The 16,268-nt window shown below is 39.8% G+C and overlaps 1 protein-coding gene across 1 annotated transcript in view; it reads left to right on the plus strand.

The window, feature by feature from the left end:
• Nucleotides 1-1,729: 1,729 nt before the first annotated feature.
• The window catches only part of mkrn1 (makorin, ring finger protein, 1), a 57,690-nt gene continuing 43,151 nt past the window's right edge, over nt 1,730-16,268 (plus strand). The window contains exons 1-2 of the mRNA XM_067999688.1: nt 1,730-2,253; nt 15,919-16,047. Of these exons, the coding sequence (XP_067855789.1) occupies nt 2,168-2,253; nt 15,919-16,047 (215 nt within the window). The 5' untranslated portion in view covers nt 1,730-2,167. The remainder of the gene's footprint in view (nt 2,254-15,918; nt 16,048-16,268) is intronic.

Consider the following 16,268-nt stretch of genomic DNA (forward strand, 5'->3'; position numbering starts at 1 on the left):
TTGCGCCATCCTCATCGATCCTCCTTGAAAAATTCGGTCAAGTTAGCCAGACATGACCTCCCCTTAACAAATCCATGCTGACTGTCCTTGATTAGTCCGTGCCTTTCTAAGTGACAGTTTATCCAGAAGCCATTCACCTCGTCTCCGTCCACTTTCAAATAATGATGGCAAGGTGAATTGGCGGAAAATTAAGCTGTTGTGGCCCCTACCAAGTGATCAGCCATTAGCTTGTATTATTTGATACATGTGCTCACAGACAACTTGCACTTTAATTAAATGAACTCCATTTCTGTTCATGTATGCCAATGATAAGGGCATGTATGACCACATGCATGCCATCTGTGATTCTCTGCTATTTTAGGAAAATCTGCCATTCAGTAAAAATGCTGTATCTTTTCATGGTGCTGCCAACTTTCCATGGGGAAATTAAGAGCAAACAAGGCTTCTGTCATCTGCTTGATGCATTGGTGCTCAGTGGAGTGATTTTTGATAGGTATTACTGCTGGTGCTTGGAATGATATGGTAGCACCGAAATTCAAGGTTGTCGTCACCTTCATTGCTATCAACAGAGCTATCTCTCTGATGGATATTGTCTAAAGGTTTGACTCGAGAGATGGTATAACTTGTGTCACTACCTCCCTTGTGACAATTTAAATGTTTAGACAAATGATGCTCCTATGCATTTATCTGTTTCTTAAGTATGTTAGCTGACCTCGATTAAACCCTCAGACATGGCCTGTTGGAACACCTTGACCAGAGAAAGGAGGGTTTTACCTTGTGAAATAGTATCTGTATAAATCCTATACAGTTGATACAGTAATGTTTCCAAATATATTAAAACAGTTGACATCCTAATTTGAGTATCTCAGACCCAGCTTGAGGGGAACCCATTGAAATATGGTAGCACTGTGATATTAGTGGAACAAAACTAGTTCTCACCAGGATCCTGGTAAGCCCGGAAATTAAAAGATTGCTCTGTCATGTCACTACTTCCCAGGCAAAAAGGTAAACAACGCCAGAAGATGCGTGATAGTGGCCTGAAGTGATTTACTCACTGATTAACCCCTAAGCCCAAAGGAAAACACCAGTGCTCAACCCTCCTTCCTGGACAGCCCCGTCGTGGTAAAGAACTCGCTGACAATGGGACAAACTGTGGGCTCATCCTGCTTTTGCATCGCACATTTGCCAAATCAAAAACCTGCAGCACCGGACTGCTTGCATATTCCAGTAGCCATTGCTGTAATCCCATCTGATGTGATTAATAATGTCAGCTTCAGTGGGAATTAGGGTTTCAGAAAAACTTGTAAATTGTGTGGCATAAGAACAACACAATAGGTTTGTGACTGGTTAAAATGCCATTGCCATCTGTCACTCCACATGATTTCCAAATAGTGTTATAATAGTTTAGACTCTCCCGATTTATCGTGATTTTTATTCAGCAAATATTAGCGACTAGAAAATATGTATCTCCCTATGGTCCCATAATACAACTACCATTATATACAATATATAGTGTGAGTTATGATGATAAATGCCTCAAATGACATCGTATTTACGTTAACAACCTCCCATCCCCTTTGTGTTTAAATTCAGTATAACAGGATGTGACATTTTCACTCCGCCGTCCTGTCTCGCCAATCTCTCCCTGTCCAACTCGATGTCACGGTCACTCCCGCGCGTGCGCTCGTCGTCTCCGGAAATTACCGAAAGTTGACAAACCATTTTTTTCCGGAAATTTCCGATCACGTCTTCGGTGTGGTTCAGAGTCACTGTTGCCATAGAGATCCTGGACCTCTATGGTTATTCTCCATCTTCATCCTTTTACTCGTTCTCTTCCTCACTCGGTCGGATCTGACGTGTTTTTTTTTTATCTCTTACCTTTTTCACTCTTTAAACAGGAGTAGATATCGACCGCGTGGACGGGCAGTCACTGATCGGAACGAGCGATCCCTATCGTGGCCGTTGTTTTCGTTTACTGAAAGTACCGGTCATCGTGCGCTGGGGACGCCGTGCGCGAGCTGAAGCTGGAGCGAGCGCGTTCACGAGATCTGCGTGCGGGACCCCGAGCTCGAGTGTCTAAGCTTGAGTCCGAAACCTTCCTCCGGAAGTGGTGGCGCAGGGGCCGCTGGGAGGCCCGGCTGTAGCCGCGCGGTGACGGTGGTGGATAATGGCGGAGGCAGCGGCATCCATGGGGACGGCAGCGGCAGGAGGAGGCGGTAGTGGAGTTGGTTGGACTAAACAGGTTACTTGCAGGTAAAACAGATAATTTAGCACCTGTCACACAGCTCTTGTACGCTCGCGTGCAGCCAGCGACACAACGATAATAGGCCTGTTAGAGGCGATCTGTTTAAACATAAAAACACACTGCGAGTGGCGACAATAACAGAAAGCGAGTGGAACAGTTCCCGGTTGGACCAGGGCTCGTCTGTCTCTTGACCCCCGACATGGGGCTTTTAGGTGAGGCTTTTGACGGATAAAGCTGCAGATTTTTTGCTGAGTAGAAGAAATTGTCCCGTTAGCTGTCGGTTAAACTACCTCTTGATTTCGGCATTTTAAAGTGCTCCAAATAACAGCTGAAGACGGAACTTGATTTTATTAATCGTTAAAGGATTGTATACACCTTACTGTCATTTACTTTTTGAAGAGCTGTTTTTGTTGATTGTGAAGTGCTTTTGAAAGTTGCTAAGAAACTTTGAGGGAAATGAAGAAATGTCTTTTGTTTTGACGTGACGTCATGTTGTCAACCAAAAACCGCAGTGAGTTGAAGTTTTCTCAATTTTTACATGAGCTTAAATGCTTTAAAATTTATTGTACGTTTTCAGTTGTATTTAAACAATTGTTTGTCAACATTTTGTGTAATTTTCACGAAATAATTGGATGAAATCTTACCGTTTCTCTTTTACTGCAGATTCCACTGAGAAAATTGGTAGCTGAACTTTGTTTTCTCGTACCCCTGCCCACAAAGTGTAAACCTCCATTATTAGAATTTTGTTTAGTTTTATTGTAAGTTATTCAGTTTAGATGCTGTAACTTTGGGCACTTGGAGCAACAATAAAATATAGTGTACTAATCATGTATTAATTAATATTTTAGGTTTGGAGATGTAATTTGATCATCTTATAGGCAGATTCATAGAAATGGGAAGAACTGGAGAGAGAAAAATTATAACATTGAAAGCTTGGTGGCTTTGTATTTTTTTAAGTTTCTTTTTTAATGATGCAGTATATATTTTAATAGCAAATTTGTTGTGAATATTAAGGAGGAGTTCTTCCCACACCTGAGTGGTTTTCATGGCTTTCGGTCTGTGTAGTGCCATATTGCTTGAATTATAGCTGAGGCCTAACAAGATATCTATCATAAAATATGAAATGTTGGAAGGGAAAACAAATCCAGATTAAGCTTGGAAATATGTGATCATACATGCTGTACTAAAATGCATGTTTTTAAATGTATTTTACTTAGTGACGTCACTGCAAAATATTTTGTTTTTCATAGTTGACAATTTTTTTTTAGAAAATGTAATAATGGTGTGCTGGGCACCAACAGGACCTGTCCAAAAACGCCATTAGTATTGTTTGCATTTAAACTTTATATTTACACTAGATATGTTCTTAACAAGAGCTGTGGAATAAAGTTCATACAGCCCATTCCTATTACAAACTATCACTCAGTCATGCTGTCGTCACTTGTGAGTTACCAGGTCAGCTGCGCAAGGTTCCTTGGATATTATCATCATATGCAGTCTTGACAGTTTACAGTTACAGGTGCAAAACAATCTTAGATATGGTCTATGCTTATGAGCTGGAATCTGAAACTGACAAGCATTTTCCAATTTGCAAAGTTCCCTGACCAAACAATCAGTGCTTTGAATAACCTGAAGCTCTGTTTACTTAACATTTAGACTTTGTGGCCTTAAAATGTTATAACTCTCCTTACTGATACAGTAATACATTGTGTGTTACATTGTATAACTCCAAAAGATCCCAAGATAAATACAGATGAAGAATGCCATTCTCATCTTAAGCTCATTCTTCCAGGAAGACTTGATGGTCCTCTCATCACATCTAGTTCCTAAACAATTTCAGGGTTCCCCTCGCTACTCTGAAAGTTCTTTCTGTGCTTCGATCACTGTGTGTATAAACTTCCTCACATCAGTGCTCAATTTGTCTTTTATTAGTACTAACCTGTGTCACCTTGTCCTACTCTTGCAGTTTAGATGGCAGAAATATTCAGAATTTACTTTTTCCATACTTTTTACTGTTTTAGGTACCCGTGCAGAAGTACATATCTATTGCTTCCTTTCAAAGCTGAAAAGCCCAAGTTTCTGCAGTCACTCATAATTCAGTCCTGAACTGCTGGTAATCAAACCTGCAGCTCTTGTCTGAACTGTCTTCAAGGCCTGAATGTCTCCCTTGTGTGTCAGTAACTAGAACTGGGCACAGTGTTTGACCAGATCACTATACCATTTGAGCATGACTTCCTTTAATTTGTTTATTGTTCTGTTTTGGTTATATCATTCAGTATTCTATTTTCTTTGTTGATTACTTGTCCACTGTAGTTGGATATGCTGTGTCAAATCTGTTAAGACCACTGGATTTTTTTCATTTTCACCCTTTGCATTTTTCTTCTTCCATGCAGGATTCCTATGCTTATAAAACATAATTTTATTTGGCTTGCCATGAGCATTGTTACGGGAGAGCCACACACTCTAGACATCACACTCTTAAAGATGAAACTGAACCACTTTCCAATCTAAAATTCCTTGACCAAACAGTGATTTAACTTCAATTTAGCTCAGCCTCTGTTTATTTAACAGATAGACTTTGTGATCTTAAAGGCACTCAACTCCATTGTAGCTGAGTAATAATATGTAGTGCATTACATAATAAAGCACCTCTGTCCCTATATTAGAGCATAACATCCCTCTGACTTAGCATGAGCAATGGCATCCACTTCAGATCGGCTCAGTTGATAACGTTGTTGCGTCTGAATCAGGAGGTTGTGGATCTAAGCCTCACTCCAGGATTTAAGTACATAAATAGACTGACACTTCAGTGGAGTAAATAATGAGGACATACTGCATTGAGACATTAAACTGAGGCCCTGTCCGCCTGTTCTGTTGTCATTAATTATTCCATGGTTCTATCTAAAGGAGAGCAGATAGTTTTCCCAGTTCCCTGGCCAACATTCCTGCATCATCCAACACGAATAAGAGCAGATTAATTGTTCATTCATCTTATTGTGCTTGTGGGACTTTATGCAAAATGGCTTCTGTTATTACGCACATAACAGAAGTAACTGCACAATGTAATTCATTCTGAACTGCTTCAGGACATTTGAAATGAAATAAATTGTTACATAAATGTTATTTTTTTCTCTATGTATTTCTTGTGTTGAGTATGCATCCATCACATTCCAATTGTTACTATTTGCTACAGATGCAAAACAGTTGTATGACTTGGAGTCGGAAGTTTACAAGTAATTTACTGATGTCTAATTGACTTGAGAAATTTACAAGCAGCTACTGTTATCTGGACTCCCACAGGAAATACTTGAGCAGCAGCCTTGAAATCACCAGCCAGGTTAGAAGCTGAAGATCATAACTGTGCTTCAGAAACTCCAATGACCAGAGAATAGCATCACAGATAATTTACGAATATATTGTAATATATAAATCTTCCCCCAGGGTAAATCGCACTCAATCCCTTTCCAGCTTGAAAGTTTCTACTTATGTCTACTCTTTGTTTCTCACTTTTAATTATGCATGGTTACTAAGGAAAAAGGGTGACAAGAATTTTATGCATCTCCCATGACATTGCTCACGGTACATCAAATGAAGTGCTGCTTTATAAGGGTAGGAATGTGTTGTTCTTGTAAGATGGAGTGACCTTTTTAAGGTCATAAAGTCCAATTGTTAAGTATACAGAGGCCCTTAGGTCATTCAGAGTTTAATTGTTTGGTGAGGCCACTTTGCAGATTGGAAATCCCTGCAACATTCAAGTTCCAAGTTAGAATCGTCCAACTTTCTTAGTTTCTTATAAAGTTATTTTGTATCTGTAATCTTGATCCAAATTTGAATAAAATTTGCTACTAATCATATTCAGGGCTCAATAACAACTCATCGTTGTTGGGTTGAAATTATATTGAATACAATGCAAAATATAATGACGTGCGCTGAGTCCTTCCATACTCACCAGTTTTCTCCTCTGTTTTCAATTTTCATATTCCAGTTTATTGTTTTTTCAGAATATGAATTGGTATATAGTGTATATGCTTTTACTTTCAAAGTTACCTCAGTAAAAATTGAAGAGTTCATCCTTTAACTTGTATAAAACATCAAAGACAAAAACAAGTTTGAGTTACTTTTACTATCCTAAAAATATTTCCATTGCGGTTTTCCTTTTCAGTAAATTTCCATTGCAGGGGCAGGCTTTGTAAATCGCCATAAAATCAATGGTAAGCATTTCTAGGTGTAGAACATGTGCATATTAGAAGTTGTACTTGGCTAACTTGAGTCTCTTCAGCTAACATTAATGTCTGACAACCTGCATGTACCTGAAGTGCAGGCAGCTCCTTCAAATGCAGAAAATGCTATGGTTTAGATAGTTTAATCATTTTCTTGATATTTGTTAAGCTTTGGTATTTAAAAAGTATTATGTTAAAAGCCTTATATCTAGCAGCAAGTGCTCAGCTTAGTGGAGAACTCAAAAAGGAGACCAAAAGAAAATATACATATATGCACAGACAGATCTCCCATGGCATTGGTCACAGTGGATGCACTGATTAGCCCTACCTTGTGACCATGAATATGGATGCAGTTTGGCAGATTTCATTGTGCCACCCTCAGTGATGTGAAAGCTAAGTTTAAAATAACTGATGTCTTGTTTCAAAAACTGGCACTTAGAAGATCTACTAGCATATGATATTATGTCTTGTTGCTCATGGTGAGTCAGAGGATTTGCTGTTTTATAACAATAAGGGTGTTATGCCATGTAGAGCATAATATCAGGGTCACTGATTTACAGTGACTGATTCAAATGGTTGATCTCGCATTTTCCAGTTCAGGTTCCTCCATAATCATTTGGCATTAGGTAAGCCTTGATCTAGACATGGGTGCAAGAGCTGAATGCCAGAGGAGAGTTGAGTGTAGTTGCCCTCTACACAAGGCACTATTCAACTGAGTATGACACCAAAGAGCCAGAGGTCATTGGGGGCAAAGGAAAAATCCTTCAGTGGCTAGCGCCATATCTGGCAGAAAGAAAGATCGTTGTTGTTGTCTGAGGCCCTTGGCCCAATCATTTTCAGCTGCTTCATCAATGATCTACCCTCCATCATAAGGTCAGGTGTGGGGCGCTTCATTAATGATTCCACATTGTTCAGTTCCATTCACAACTCCTCCAATAATGAAGAAGCCCATGCTAGCCAACAACAGGACCTGGTTTATAAACAGGCTTGGGATGACAAACGATGAGTAACATTTGTGCCACATAAGAGCCATGTAATGACCATCTTGAACAAGAGAAAATCCAGCCAGGCTTTCAACAGCACCACCATTGCTGAGTCCCACACTATCAACGTCCTTGGGGTGACGAATGACCAGAAGCTTAACTGGATCAGTCATATCAACACCATGGCTACAAGAGGAGGGAGAGGCTGAGTACTCCAACTTCTGAAAGCCTATTTGCGATCTACAAAGCTCAACTCAGAAGTATGAATACTTCTTGTTGTCACTCATTTGGATGAATGGAGTCTCGGCAACAGTCAAGAGCCTCAATGTTATCCTGGACAGAGTAGTTTACTTGATTGTCACTCCTGCCACTGGACTTCTTACCCACCATCACCGGCTCACTGTGATTGCAGTATGCAGTGCAGTCACTCACCAAGGTTACAACATCTCCTTCCCCTGCGAATTCCACCATCAAGAAGGGCAAGAGCAGCAATGTTGTGGGAACGCCATCACTACCAAGCCTCCCTCCAAGTTAAAGACCATTCTTACCTTTTGCCGTTACTTATATCAGTGCTGAGTTAGTACCCTGAAATCCCCAATACCTCAGGGAAAATAAGACTTGGCAATTAATGCAACCCTGCCAGTGTCACCTAAATACTGAGAACAGCAGCAACAGCTTGCATTATCTTTTAACAATGAAAAAATGTGTCAAGGCTTCACAGAGGTGTAAAGAAACAATGTATACCGAGCCTAAGGAAAGTTTAGATGGGGTGACCAAAAGCTTGGTCAAAGAGGTGGGTTTTATGGAGGGTCTTAAGAGGAGAGGGAAGTGGAAAGGCAGAGGGGTTTAGGGAGGGAATTCCATTGTGCAGGGCCTAGGCTGCTGAAAGCACTGTTGCCAATGGTTGGGCGAAGGAGGGAGGGGATGCAGGAGACCAGAGTCAGGAACAGTGACGGCCATGAAGGGATTTAAACACAAAGCTGAGAATTTTAAACTCGAGGCACTAAGGGACTGGGAGCCCATGTCGGTCTGCGGGGGTGATGAGTGAGCAGAATTTGGTGCCGAATAGGATATGGCCAGCAGAGTTTTGGTTGAGCCAAAGTTTATGGAGGATGGGAAGCTGGTCAGGAGAGCTTTGGAATAGTCTGGTCTAGAGGTGACAGTGGTATAGATAAGTGTTTCAGCGGCACATGAGCTGGGGTGGGTGGAGACTTGCAATGTTATGGAGGTGGAAGCTGGCAGTCTTATTGGAGAGGATATGGGGTCAGAAAATCTGCTCGGTCAACTAGGATCCTGAGATTGCAAATAGTCTGGTTCAGCCTGAGATAATGGTGGGGAGGGGGATGGAATTGGTGGCATGGGTAGGGGTTTTGTGGCGGGTCTGAACACAAGAGCTTTGGTCTTCCCAATGTTTAGCAGGAGGAAATTGCAGCTCATTTAAAACTGGATGTTGGACAACAAGTCTGACAAGCGGCAGTGGAGAAAGAGAGATTGGTGTCGTCAGCATACATGTGGAAGTTGACCTCATGGTGATGTTGTCAAGATGCAGCACAGGAGGATTCCAAGGATAGATCCTTGCGGACCTCCAGGGGTGGGAAGAGAAGCCATTGATTGAGATGCTTTGGCTACGGTGTGATAGGCAAGAGTGGAACCAAACAAGGACAATTTCCCTGAGCTGGACAACGGAGGAGAGGCTTTAGAGGTGAATGGTGTGGTGTACCATGTCAAAGGCTGCAGAGATGATGGAGGTCAAAGAGGGATAATATGTCAGTCAGAGAATGTCATTTGTGGCTTTAGTTAGGGCCATTCCTAGGGGCGGAACCTGATTGGAGAGATTAAAGTATGGAGTTTCAGGAAAGATGGGCACAGATTTAGGAGGCATCAACACATTTAAGGACTTTGGAGAGAATAGGGAAGTTAGAGTTGGGGCGGTTCTTTGCAAGAATAGAGGGTCCAAGGTAGGTTTTTGAGGAGGGAATAATGACAGCAGTTTTCAAAGGGTGGGGGACAGTATTTGGAGTGGTAGTATGGGAGGGTAATGAATTCAGAGGAGAAGAGGGCAAAGGCAGCTGAGCTGTAGATTGAAATCATTGAGGATGAATTGTTGCTCAGTGCAGAGGCTGAGGGAGTATATCGGAGGGAGAAACTCTGGATGGGATTTGGGGCTGGTAGACAATGAAAATTTTAAAGTAGAGGTGAGAGGGGGTGGAAAAAGGTGAGATGCTGAATGGAGAAGATGTCCATGTGTAAGAGACCAATGTGTAAGCCCTAGCTAAGTTCTGCAAAACCCCTGGATTATTTCCAGGATATGAATGGAATCATCCTCAATAAGATTACAGATAGCAAGGGTCTTGTTCACAAACAGACAATTAAATTACTGGTGCTTTGACTCAGTTACAAACCTGTGTGCATTGTGAAAACTATAAATTAATGACTTTTTGCATATGATTTTGAATTTAATTTTATCTCTTACTGTTTTTAAAGTTGATAATACACAACAATATTGTACCTAAGATGCGCTCGTTGGAGGTAGATATCTGGTATTTCGCAGTAATAGGGCCGAGGAGTGGGGTTGAGTTGCACTTGGGGGCAGTCCTGGGCTTTGGTGACATGGACATAATCCTGGGGGAATGTCCTACATCTGTCACAAGTCACTTCAGCACAGCTTTTGTCTCTTACTGCCCTTGTCCCATTCGAGATCAGGAACATGAGATGAGAGTGAAACCTATTGTGTACTCCAATTATTATTATCTACTGTTGCTAAAATGATTGACCAGAGGAATCGTAATGAACTTATGTCAGTGTTGTCCCATTCTGTGGTGCAACACACAGTTACCGTTACTTTGTACCATAAAACCTTTGTTGTAAGTTGACTTTTCACTAACCAACATACTGCTCTAGTTTGCAAGAAAAGTTGAGAACTATTACATTTGAAACCTTGCCTGCTGTTTTAGATCTTTTTCTAGATCATGAAGAATATATTTTAGTATCCATTGTACTAGCAAGGAACAAGAGTTCAGCTGTATTTTTGGAAGAAGATTGTGTCGTGTTTTAGGATTTCTGAATCTATGCTACTGTGGGAGGATCTTGATATAATTCATGTTAAAAATACTACTAAAGTTAAATATAGATCTCAATGGGTTAAATTCACTGAACAGCCAAAATGGGAAATGTAGTTTCAGAAAGATAAGGTGTCTGAAGTACTGCTTTAGATAATGAGTCAATTTGGAGATTTCAATGAACGTTTATCCATCTTGTGGGATGTTTCTATTCATGTGAGCACAGCATGAGGTGTCTGCTGACCATATGCTCTTAGAGGGGATAGTTGGTTTGATTGACAGGACTATTGGTGAATCCCTGAAAGTGCAAGGAGTCAAAGGCCCTGCCCTTCCATTTCCTGTGATTATGCATGGAATATAGGGGCTAAAGAGACTTGGTGTAGTCAGTTGGCTGGCTGGGTCTGGGGAAGAATCCTGGTGTTTTGAGGGAACACACTCGTCTCAAGCCCAGACTCAGAAGTCTGACTAGGAAAATTTAAGCAAGCCCTCTAATCGGAATAATGTAGCATATTTATTCTCAAGGAAGGTTCTGTGGTTAGTTAACTTTGATTATATCTCTTACTCTGTACATTTACTTGCAGCTGAACGATTCTCTCACCTAATCTCACTAAAATGTTTCTGTTTGTCTTCAGAAAGATTGGAGAAGTGTACTTGAGGCCATGTCAATCCAGTTCAGATCACATGGGCATTGTATTGTTACACACGGATTATGCATTTATATAATTAAATATGGGGTGTTGGGCACACTCCTGATGCTAAGAGGCTTTCACTTGATCATAGGTTGATGCCTTTGTCTCCAAACCTGTTGAATAGTTCCAGAAATATTTGGAGTGGATTAATTTTACTTCAAGGCAAATCAGCAGTGGCACTCCCTCTGATGCTACATGCCATTGTGGAGTACTGCCTCCAGCACTTAGTCATTATAGGTTTATATGTTAGGGTGTAAAGTATTCTTGACTGCAGTTAACTTACTTGTCTATTTGGATGATATTCCATGAATGCTGCTTTATATGGATTTTTATTCCTGTATTACACCTTTTGACTTGTATATTGCTGTAAAATCCTTAAGGTGAGAAAGTTATTGGGAGAATAAAAATGTCAAATAGTGGAGAACAAACAACTGACTGTTCATTATGTTTTTTGAAGGCTTGGTTGCAGGGAAAATATGTGATCCAGTGTTCACACAGTGGTTCAGTGTTTCTTGGCTGCAACATTGTTGCATGGTTAGTTAGCTCAATAGTACCAAACTTTATTGATATAATCATAGTTAGGACCTCTTGGAAGAATCCCCTTGCATATCAGTTGCAGTAGAGATTGGATAGCTGCAAGGGACGATGTGCAGTGATAGACTAATTTGGGCTGCAGAAAGAACTGAGGTGGTAAAGAAAGTTGGGACTTGTGATGGGACTTGCGGGAAGATGATTTTTTATGTATTGGCCTTTTCTGAACAATTTTTGATACAGTTTTAGTTTAACGGTATTTATTGGAGTGAGGGAGAGGGGCCTGTCAGGAAAAACCTAAATTTGTACATGGAGATAAGAGTACCAGGGCATGGTAAATTCCACTTGTCAAAGATAAGACTTTCCAGCTTTGGTGAACTGAAGAAGGTAATTTGCCAAGTTACGCATAGGTGGTTCTGTCGCTATTGTCCTTGTTATTGTTTCTTTTATAATTTTTTCTACATGTATCTCGTCCCTTGTGTTGCTTTACAGCATTTTCTACCCATGTGTTTGGCTTTTCTGTTTTGGTTCCTTCTTGGGATTCATTTACTGATTGATGTAATCATTTGTGTTGAGTAGAACTTCAATTTAGACTTTTAAGGTCCTTTTTAAAAATCCCTTTGAATACTGATTTCTGGGGATTGGGAGATTGGTACCACATGGGATTGGTTAGGGAGCATCCCTGGCATTGGAGGATCAGTTACTGGTGAATGTAGGAGAGCGTGGAATGAGAAAAGCCATCACAGATCACTTTTAAGCTAAGATAGTCTTGAGTCCAGCTGTTTAATCTACTGAGGCACAGTTCTGCATATGTATCCCCTGATTTCCCCCAATGAAAATATGAAAAAAATTCAGCCCCCATCAACAATATTCCATCAATAGATGCAGAGGCAAAATGCAGTTCTGTGGGCAGTTCCAAGAAAAATCATAATCAGTAGGAATCGGCAGCTTGTCCCTTTGGCGAAATTTTTTATTTATTGCTTGTAGTTTCTGCAAAGAAAGACATTCAAAGAAGCTCATCTAACTGGTTTGTATGTTTAACCATTTCATGAACTGATTCAAAGTGCTGTATTTGGTCAGTAGTCCTCTAATGAATGGGTTTAGAGCCAAACTGGAGTTATGTGGTAATTTTGTTTTCCAGCTTTGGGTGCTTCCAGGTCAACATAGTTCACTGTGAAGATGTAGTTATTATTTCCAGTAAAGTAGCTCTGAAACAGATGGGGGAGATACCTGACCAATCTGGTCTCCCTGCAGCTCAGAAAATGAATGTATTTTTGTTAGGCAATCACAAAGTCCAAAAGAGTTTTGTCACTGATATTTTGCAGTATAAAATAGAAGGCTACTTTGAGTACGAACAGCCTCACCTGGAATTGCTGCCTTCAGTCCAGTTGCTTTAATATTTTCCAGTGTTTGTAAGATATTCATTCTTCATCACCTGCAGTTTCTCCTGCTACAACCAGCATTGACAGACCTACAATTACTAATACTTAACCCTACTGTTATACAGCTTAAAATAGAACCCATGTTTAGAAAGACAAAGTCTGTAATTGAGTGTTTTCAATGTTCAAGTGGGATCATTTGAAAATTTCATACCTCCCATTGTGTTTGACTGTAATTTGAGTGACTTGCCCAAAACCTAGGTCATGTCCTTTCCTCTGCCTCAAAATATTTTCCCATTGAAATCAAATATAGCTCTGAGAGTCTGTTCTCAGAACTTAGCTATAATTCATGAAACCGTCCTTGTTTCCGTTCTCCGAATATTTTGCAATGCATCATTGTCCTTGTTAAAATTTGGGTTTCTCCAGATGTTATTTCTAGTGCCCAACTTAAGGGTCAGTTCCCATAGACAAGCCTGCACTCCCTGCGAGACCCATGCTCAAAATAATCTGGGATGGCTTGCTCAGGGCTAACCATAGACCTGGTTATTATCTTTGGATTACACATAGGATTTTCATTATGCACCCATGTCACTTCAGAGGGCGATTTAATATCCATGACGCTAGATATTTTTGTAACAGACTAAAGGATCATAGCCACAGACTTGAGCAGTAACAGCCAGTTTGAATAATACAGCATTTTGAATCAGTTCATCAAATGGTTAAACATACAAACCAGTTAATTGAGCTTCTTTGAATGTCTTTCTTTGCAGAACCTACAAGCAATAGATAAAACATTTCACCAAAGGGACAACCTGCCGATCCCTACTGATTGATTTTTCTTGGAACTGCCCACAGAACTGCATTTTGCCTCTGCATCTATTGTGACTAGATTAAAGAACTAGAACTGATGTATACCAATTGTGTCCAAGCCTTGCACGATAAAACCCTTTTGAAATCAGTCTGTGAGACTGATGCACACTACTTCAATAATGAGCAGCTATTTCAGTAGAACATATACAAAGGCATATTGATGACCAACTGGGCTGTCCAACAAATGCTGTCTCTGCTGTAGCTGTGCTAATCATACTAACTGGGTGATGCACTTTAATAATTTGTCATTCCAGACACATAGTCTGTTAGTTATCAATAGTATTGTTTTGGCTAGCTTTTTTTCTGATATACTTTAAGCACAGCTGAAAGAATAGAAGATCATTCCTCAGCATGCAGTTGCAGAAGCTATTTGAAGGGCTGTATTTTTTTTAAAAAGCACTTTTTAAAGAAAATAAATATAACACGAAGGACTCATTTAACTACAGATAAACTACATGGGTGAAAATATTCTGTTTTTGTCCGTCCTTTTGAAGGTAATATGCCCAAAACTGCGCACAAACTGAGTATAGCCTAGCTAGTGATGTCTGCATGGTTAAATTAACATGATTTGACTGTCTAATGCATCAGTATTTGGTGGCTCATGGATCTTGACAATAGATGTTGCTGAGGAATTACCGAACCTGATCAGGGAGGTTTGGAGCTGAAATGTGGAAGACGTTTTTTTTCCGGAGATGAGCTGTGTTTTTCTATTTGTGCCTATTATTTTGTGTGCATGTTCTGTGACTATTCAATGCCAAATTTGGATCTCGTTGTAGAATCATAGAAATTACAGCACAAAATGTTGCAGTTTGCTCATCAGGCCTGTGCAGGACCAACTCCAATCCTATTTCCCAGCTCCTTCCCTGAATCCTTTTTTAAAAACTTCCTTTTTCAAATACTTATCCAAATCCCTTTTAAATTATACTGTCTTTGCTTCAATAGCCACTTGTTTTAAAACAGTCCATGTTTTAATAACCTGTGTGAAAAGAAATTCTTCTAATTTTCTCTGTTTTTTCCAGTGATAATCATCAGTTTGTGCACTTTGTTAATGATTCACCAATCAGTGAAAATAATCTCTCACTATTTGCCCTTTTGAAACCATCATATTTTTGAAAATCTCTGCTCTTTAATCTTCTCTCTTTCAGTGAAAAAGCCCCAATTCTTTGAGCCTTTTTTCAGAACTATAATGTTGCTTTCATAGTATAATTCTAGTGAACCTTTGCTGCACCTGTTCCATGACCCTAATATCCTTCTTATAATGGGGTGCCTAGAAATAGAAACAGTTCCCCAACTGTGGCATAGCCAATGTATTTTATAAATTCAGCATTACTTGTTTGCTTTTATATTGAATACCCCAGTGTATAAAACCCAAATTGCATGTGCCTTTTTAGGTCCCTTTTCTATCTGTACCCCATTTTTAAAGACCTGTGTATTTGCACCTCTAGATCTTATTTTTTTCTCCACTCTATTAAGAATCTTCCTCTCATTGCTCTTTGATTTATTTTGGAATGTAAGAAAGCTGTGGTAATTTAACACCACTTATTTAAGGAGCACTTCATTGTTTCCAAAGTTTAAAATTAGAAACATTCATAAAATGTATGATTCATTTTTTCAGACTTGTTAAAGTATCGTGATATTTTGTAGCTTTACATGGAGATTGTTTTAACTTGGAAGGCTTGCCATAGAATGTAAGAGGACTCCATACTGTCAAATATGAAAGAGCCTCTTTGATATTTATTTGTATCATCACATGAAATAATAAGATCCAAAACTGAAGAGTACTTCTTTTCTACTTTCAAGGGCAGCATTGTAACAAACCATAATCAGTGGGGAAACTAAAATTTACAGGGAGATACAGTGAAGCAAATGAGAATTTTTAATATTGTATTGCAGATATCAAGGGATGAATAGGCTAATACCAACTGTAAAACTCTACTTGTAGGTATTTCATGCATGGAGTTTGCAAAGAAGGAAACAACTGCCGCTATTCCCATGACCTAACAACCAGCAAGCCTTCACTGATTTGCAAATACTTCCAGAAAGGATGTTGTACCTATGGAGACCGCTGCAGGTAAGGACCACCTTACCGTGGCATTGTTAATCCTTATGTAGTCTTCAGAGATATTAAAGGTTTAGTTCAGAATTTCTTAATAGTGATTGCTTTTCTGCCAATTGATAGCACAGTGGTGAAATGTAATGGTGCTCCAGCATGCTGTGCCATTGAATGGTACACTATTTTGTGCACCTGTTCTTATCAAAAAGAGATGTCTTCTATTTTTAGCACTTAGATAT

Source organism: Heptranchias perlo, chromosome 18 (genome assembly GCF_035084215.1).
Source record: "Heptranchias perlo isolate sHepPer1 chromosome 18, sHepPer1.hap1, whole genome shotgun sequence".
Lineage (NCBI taxonomy): Eukaryota > Metazoa > Chordata > Chondrichthyes > Hexanchiformes > Hexanchidae > Heptranchias > Heptranchias perlo.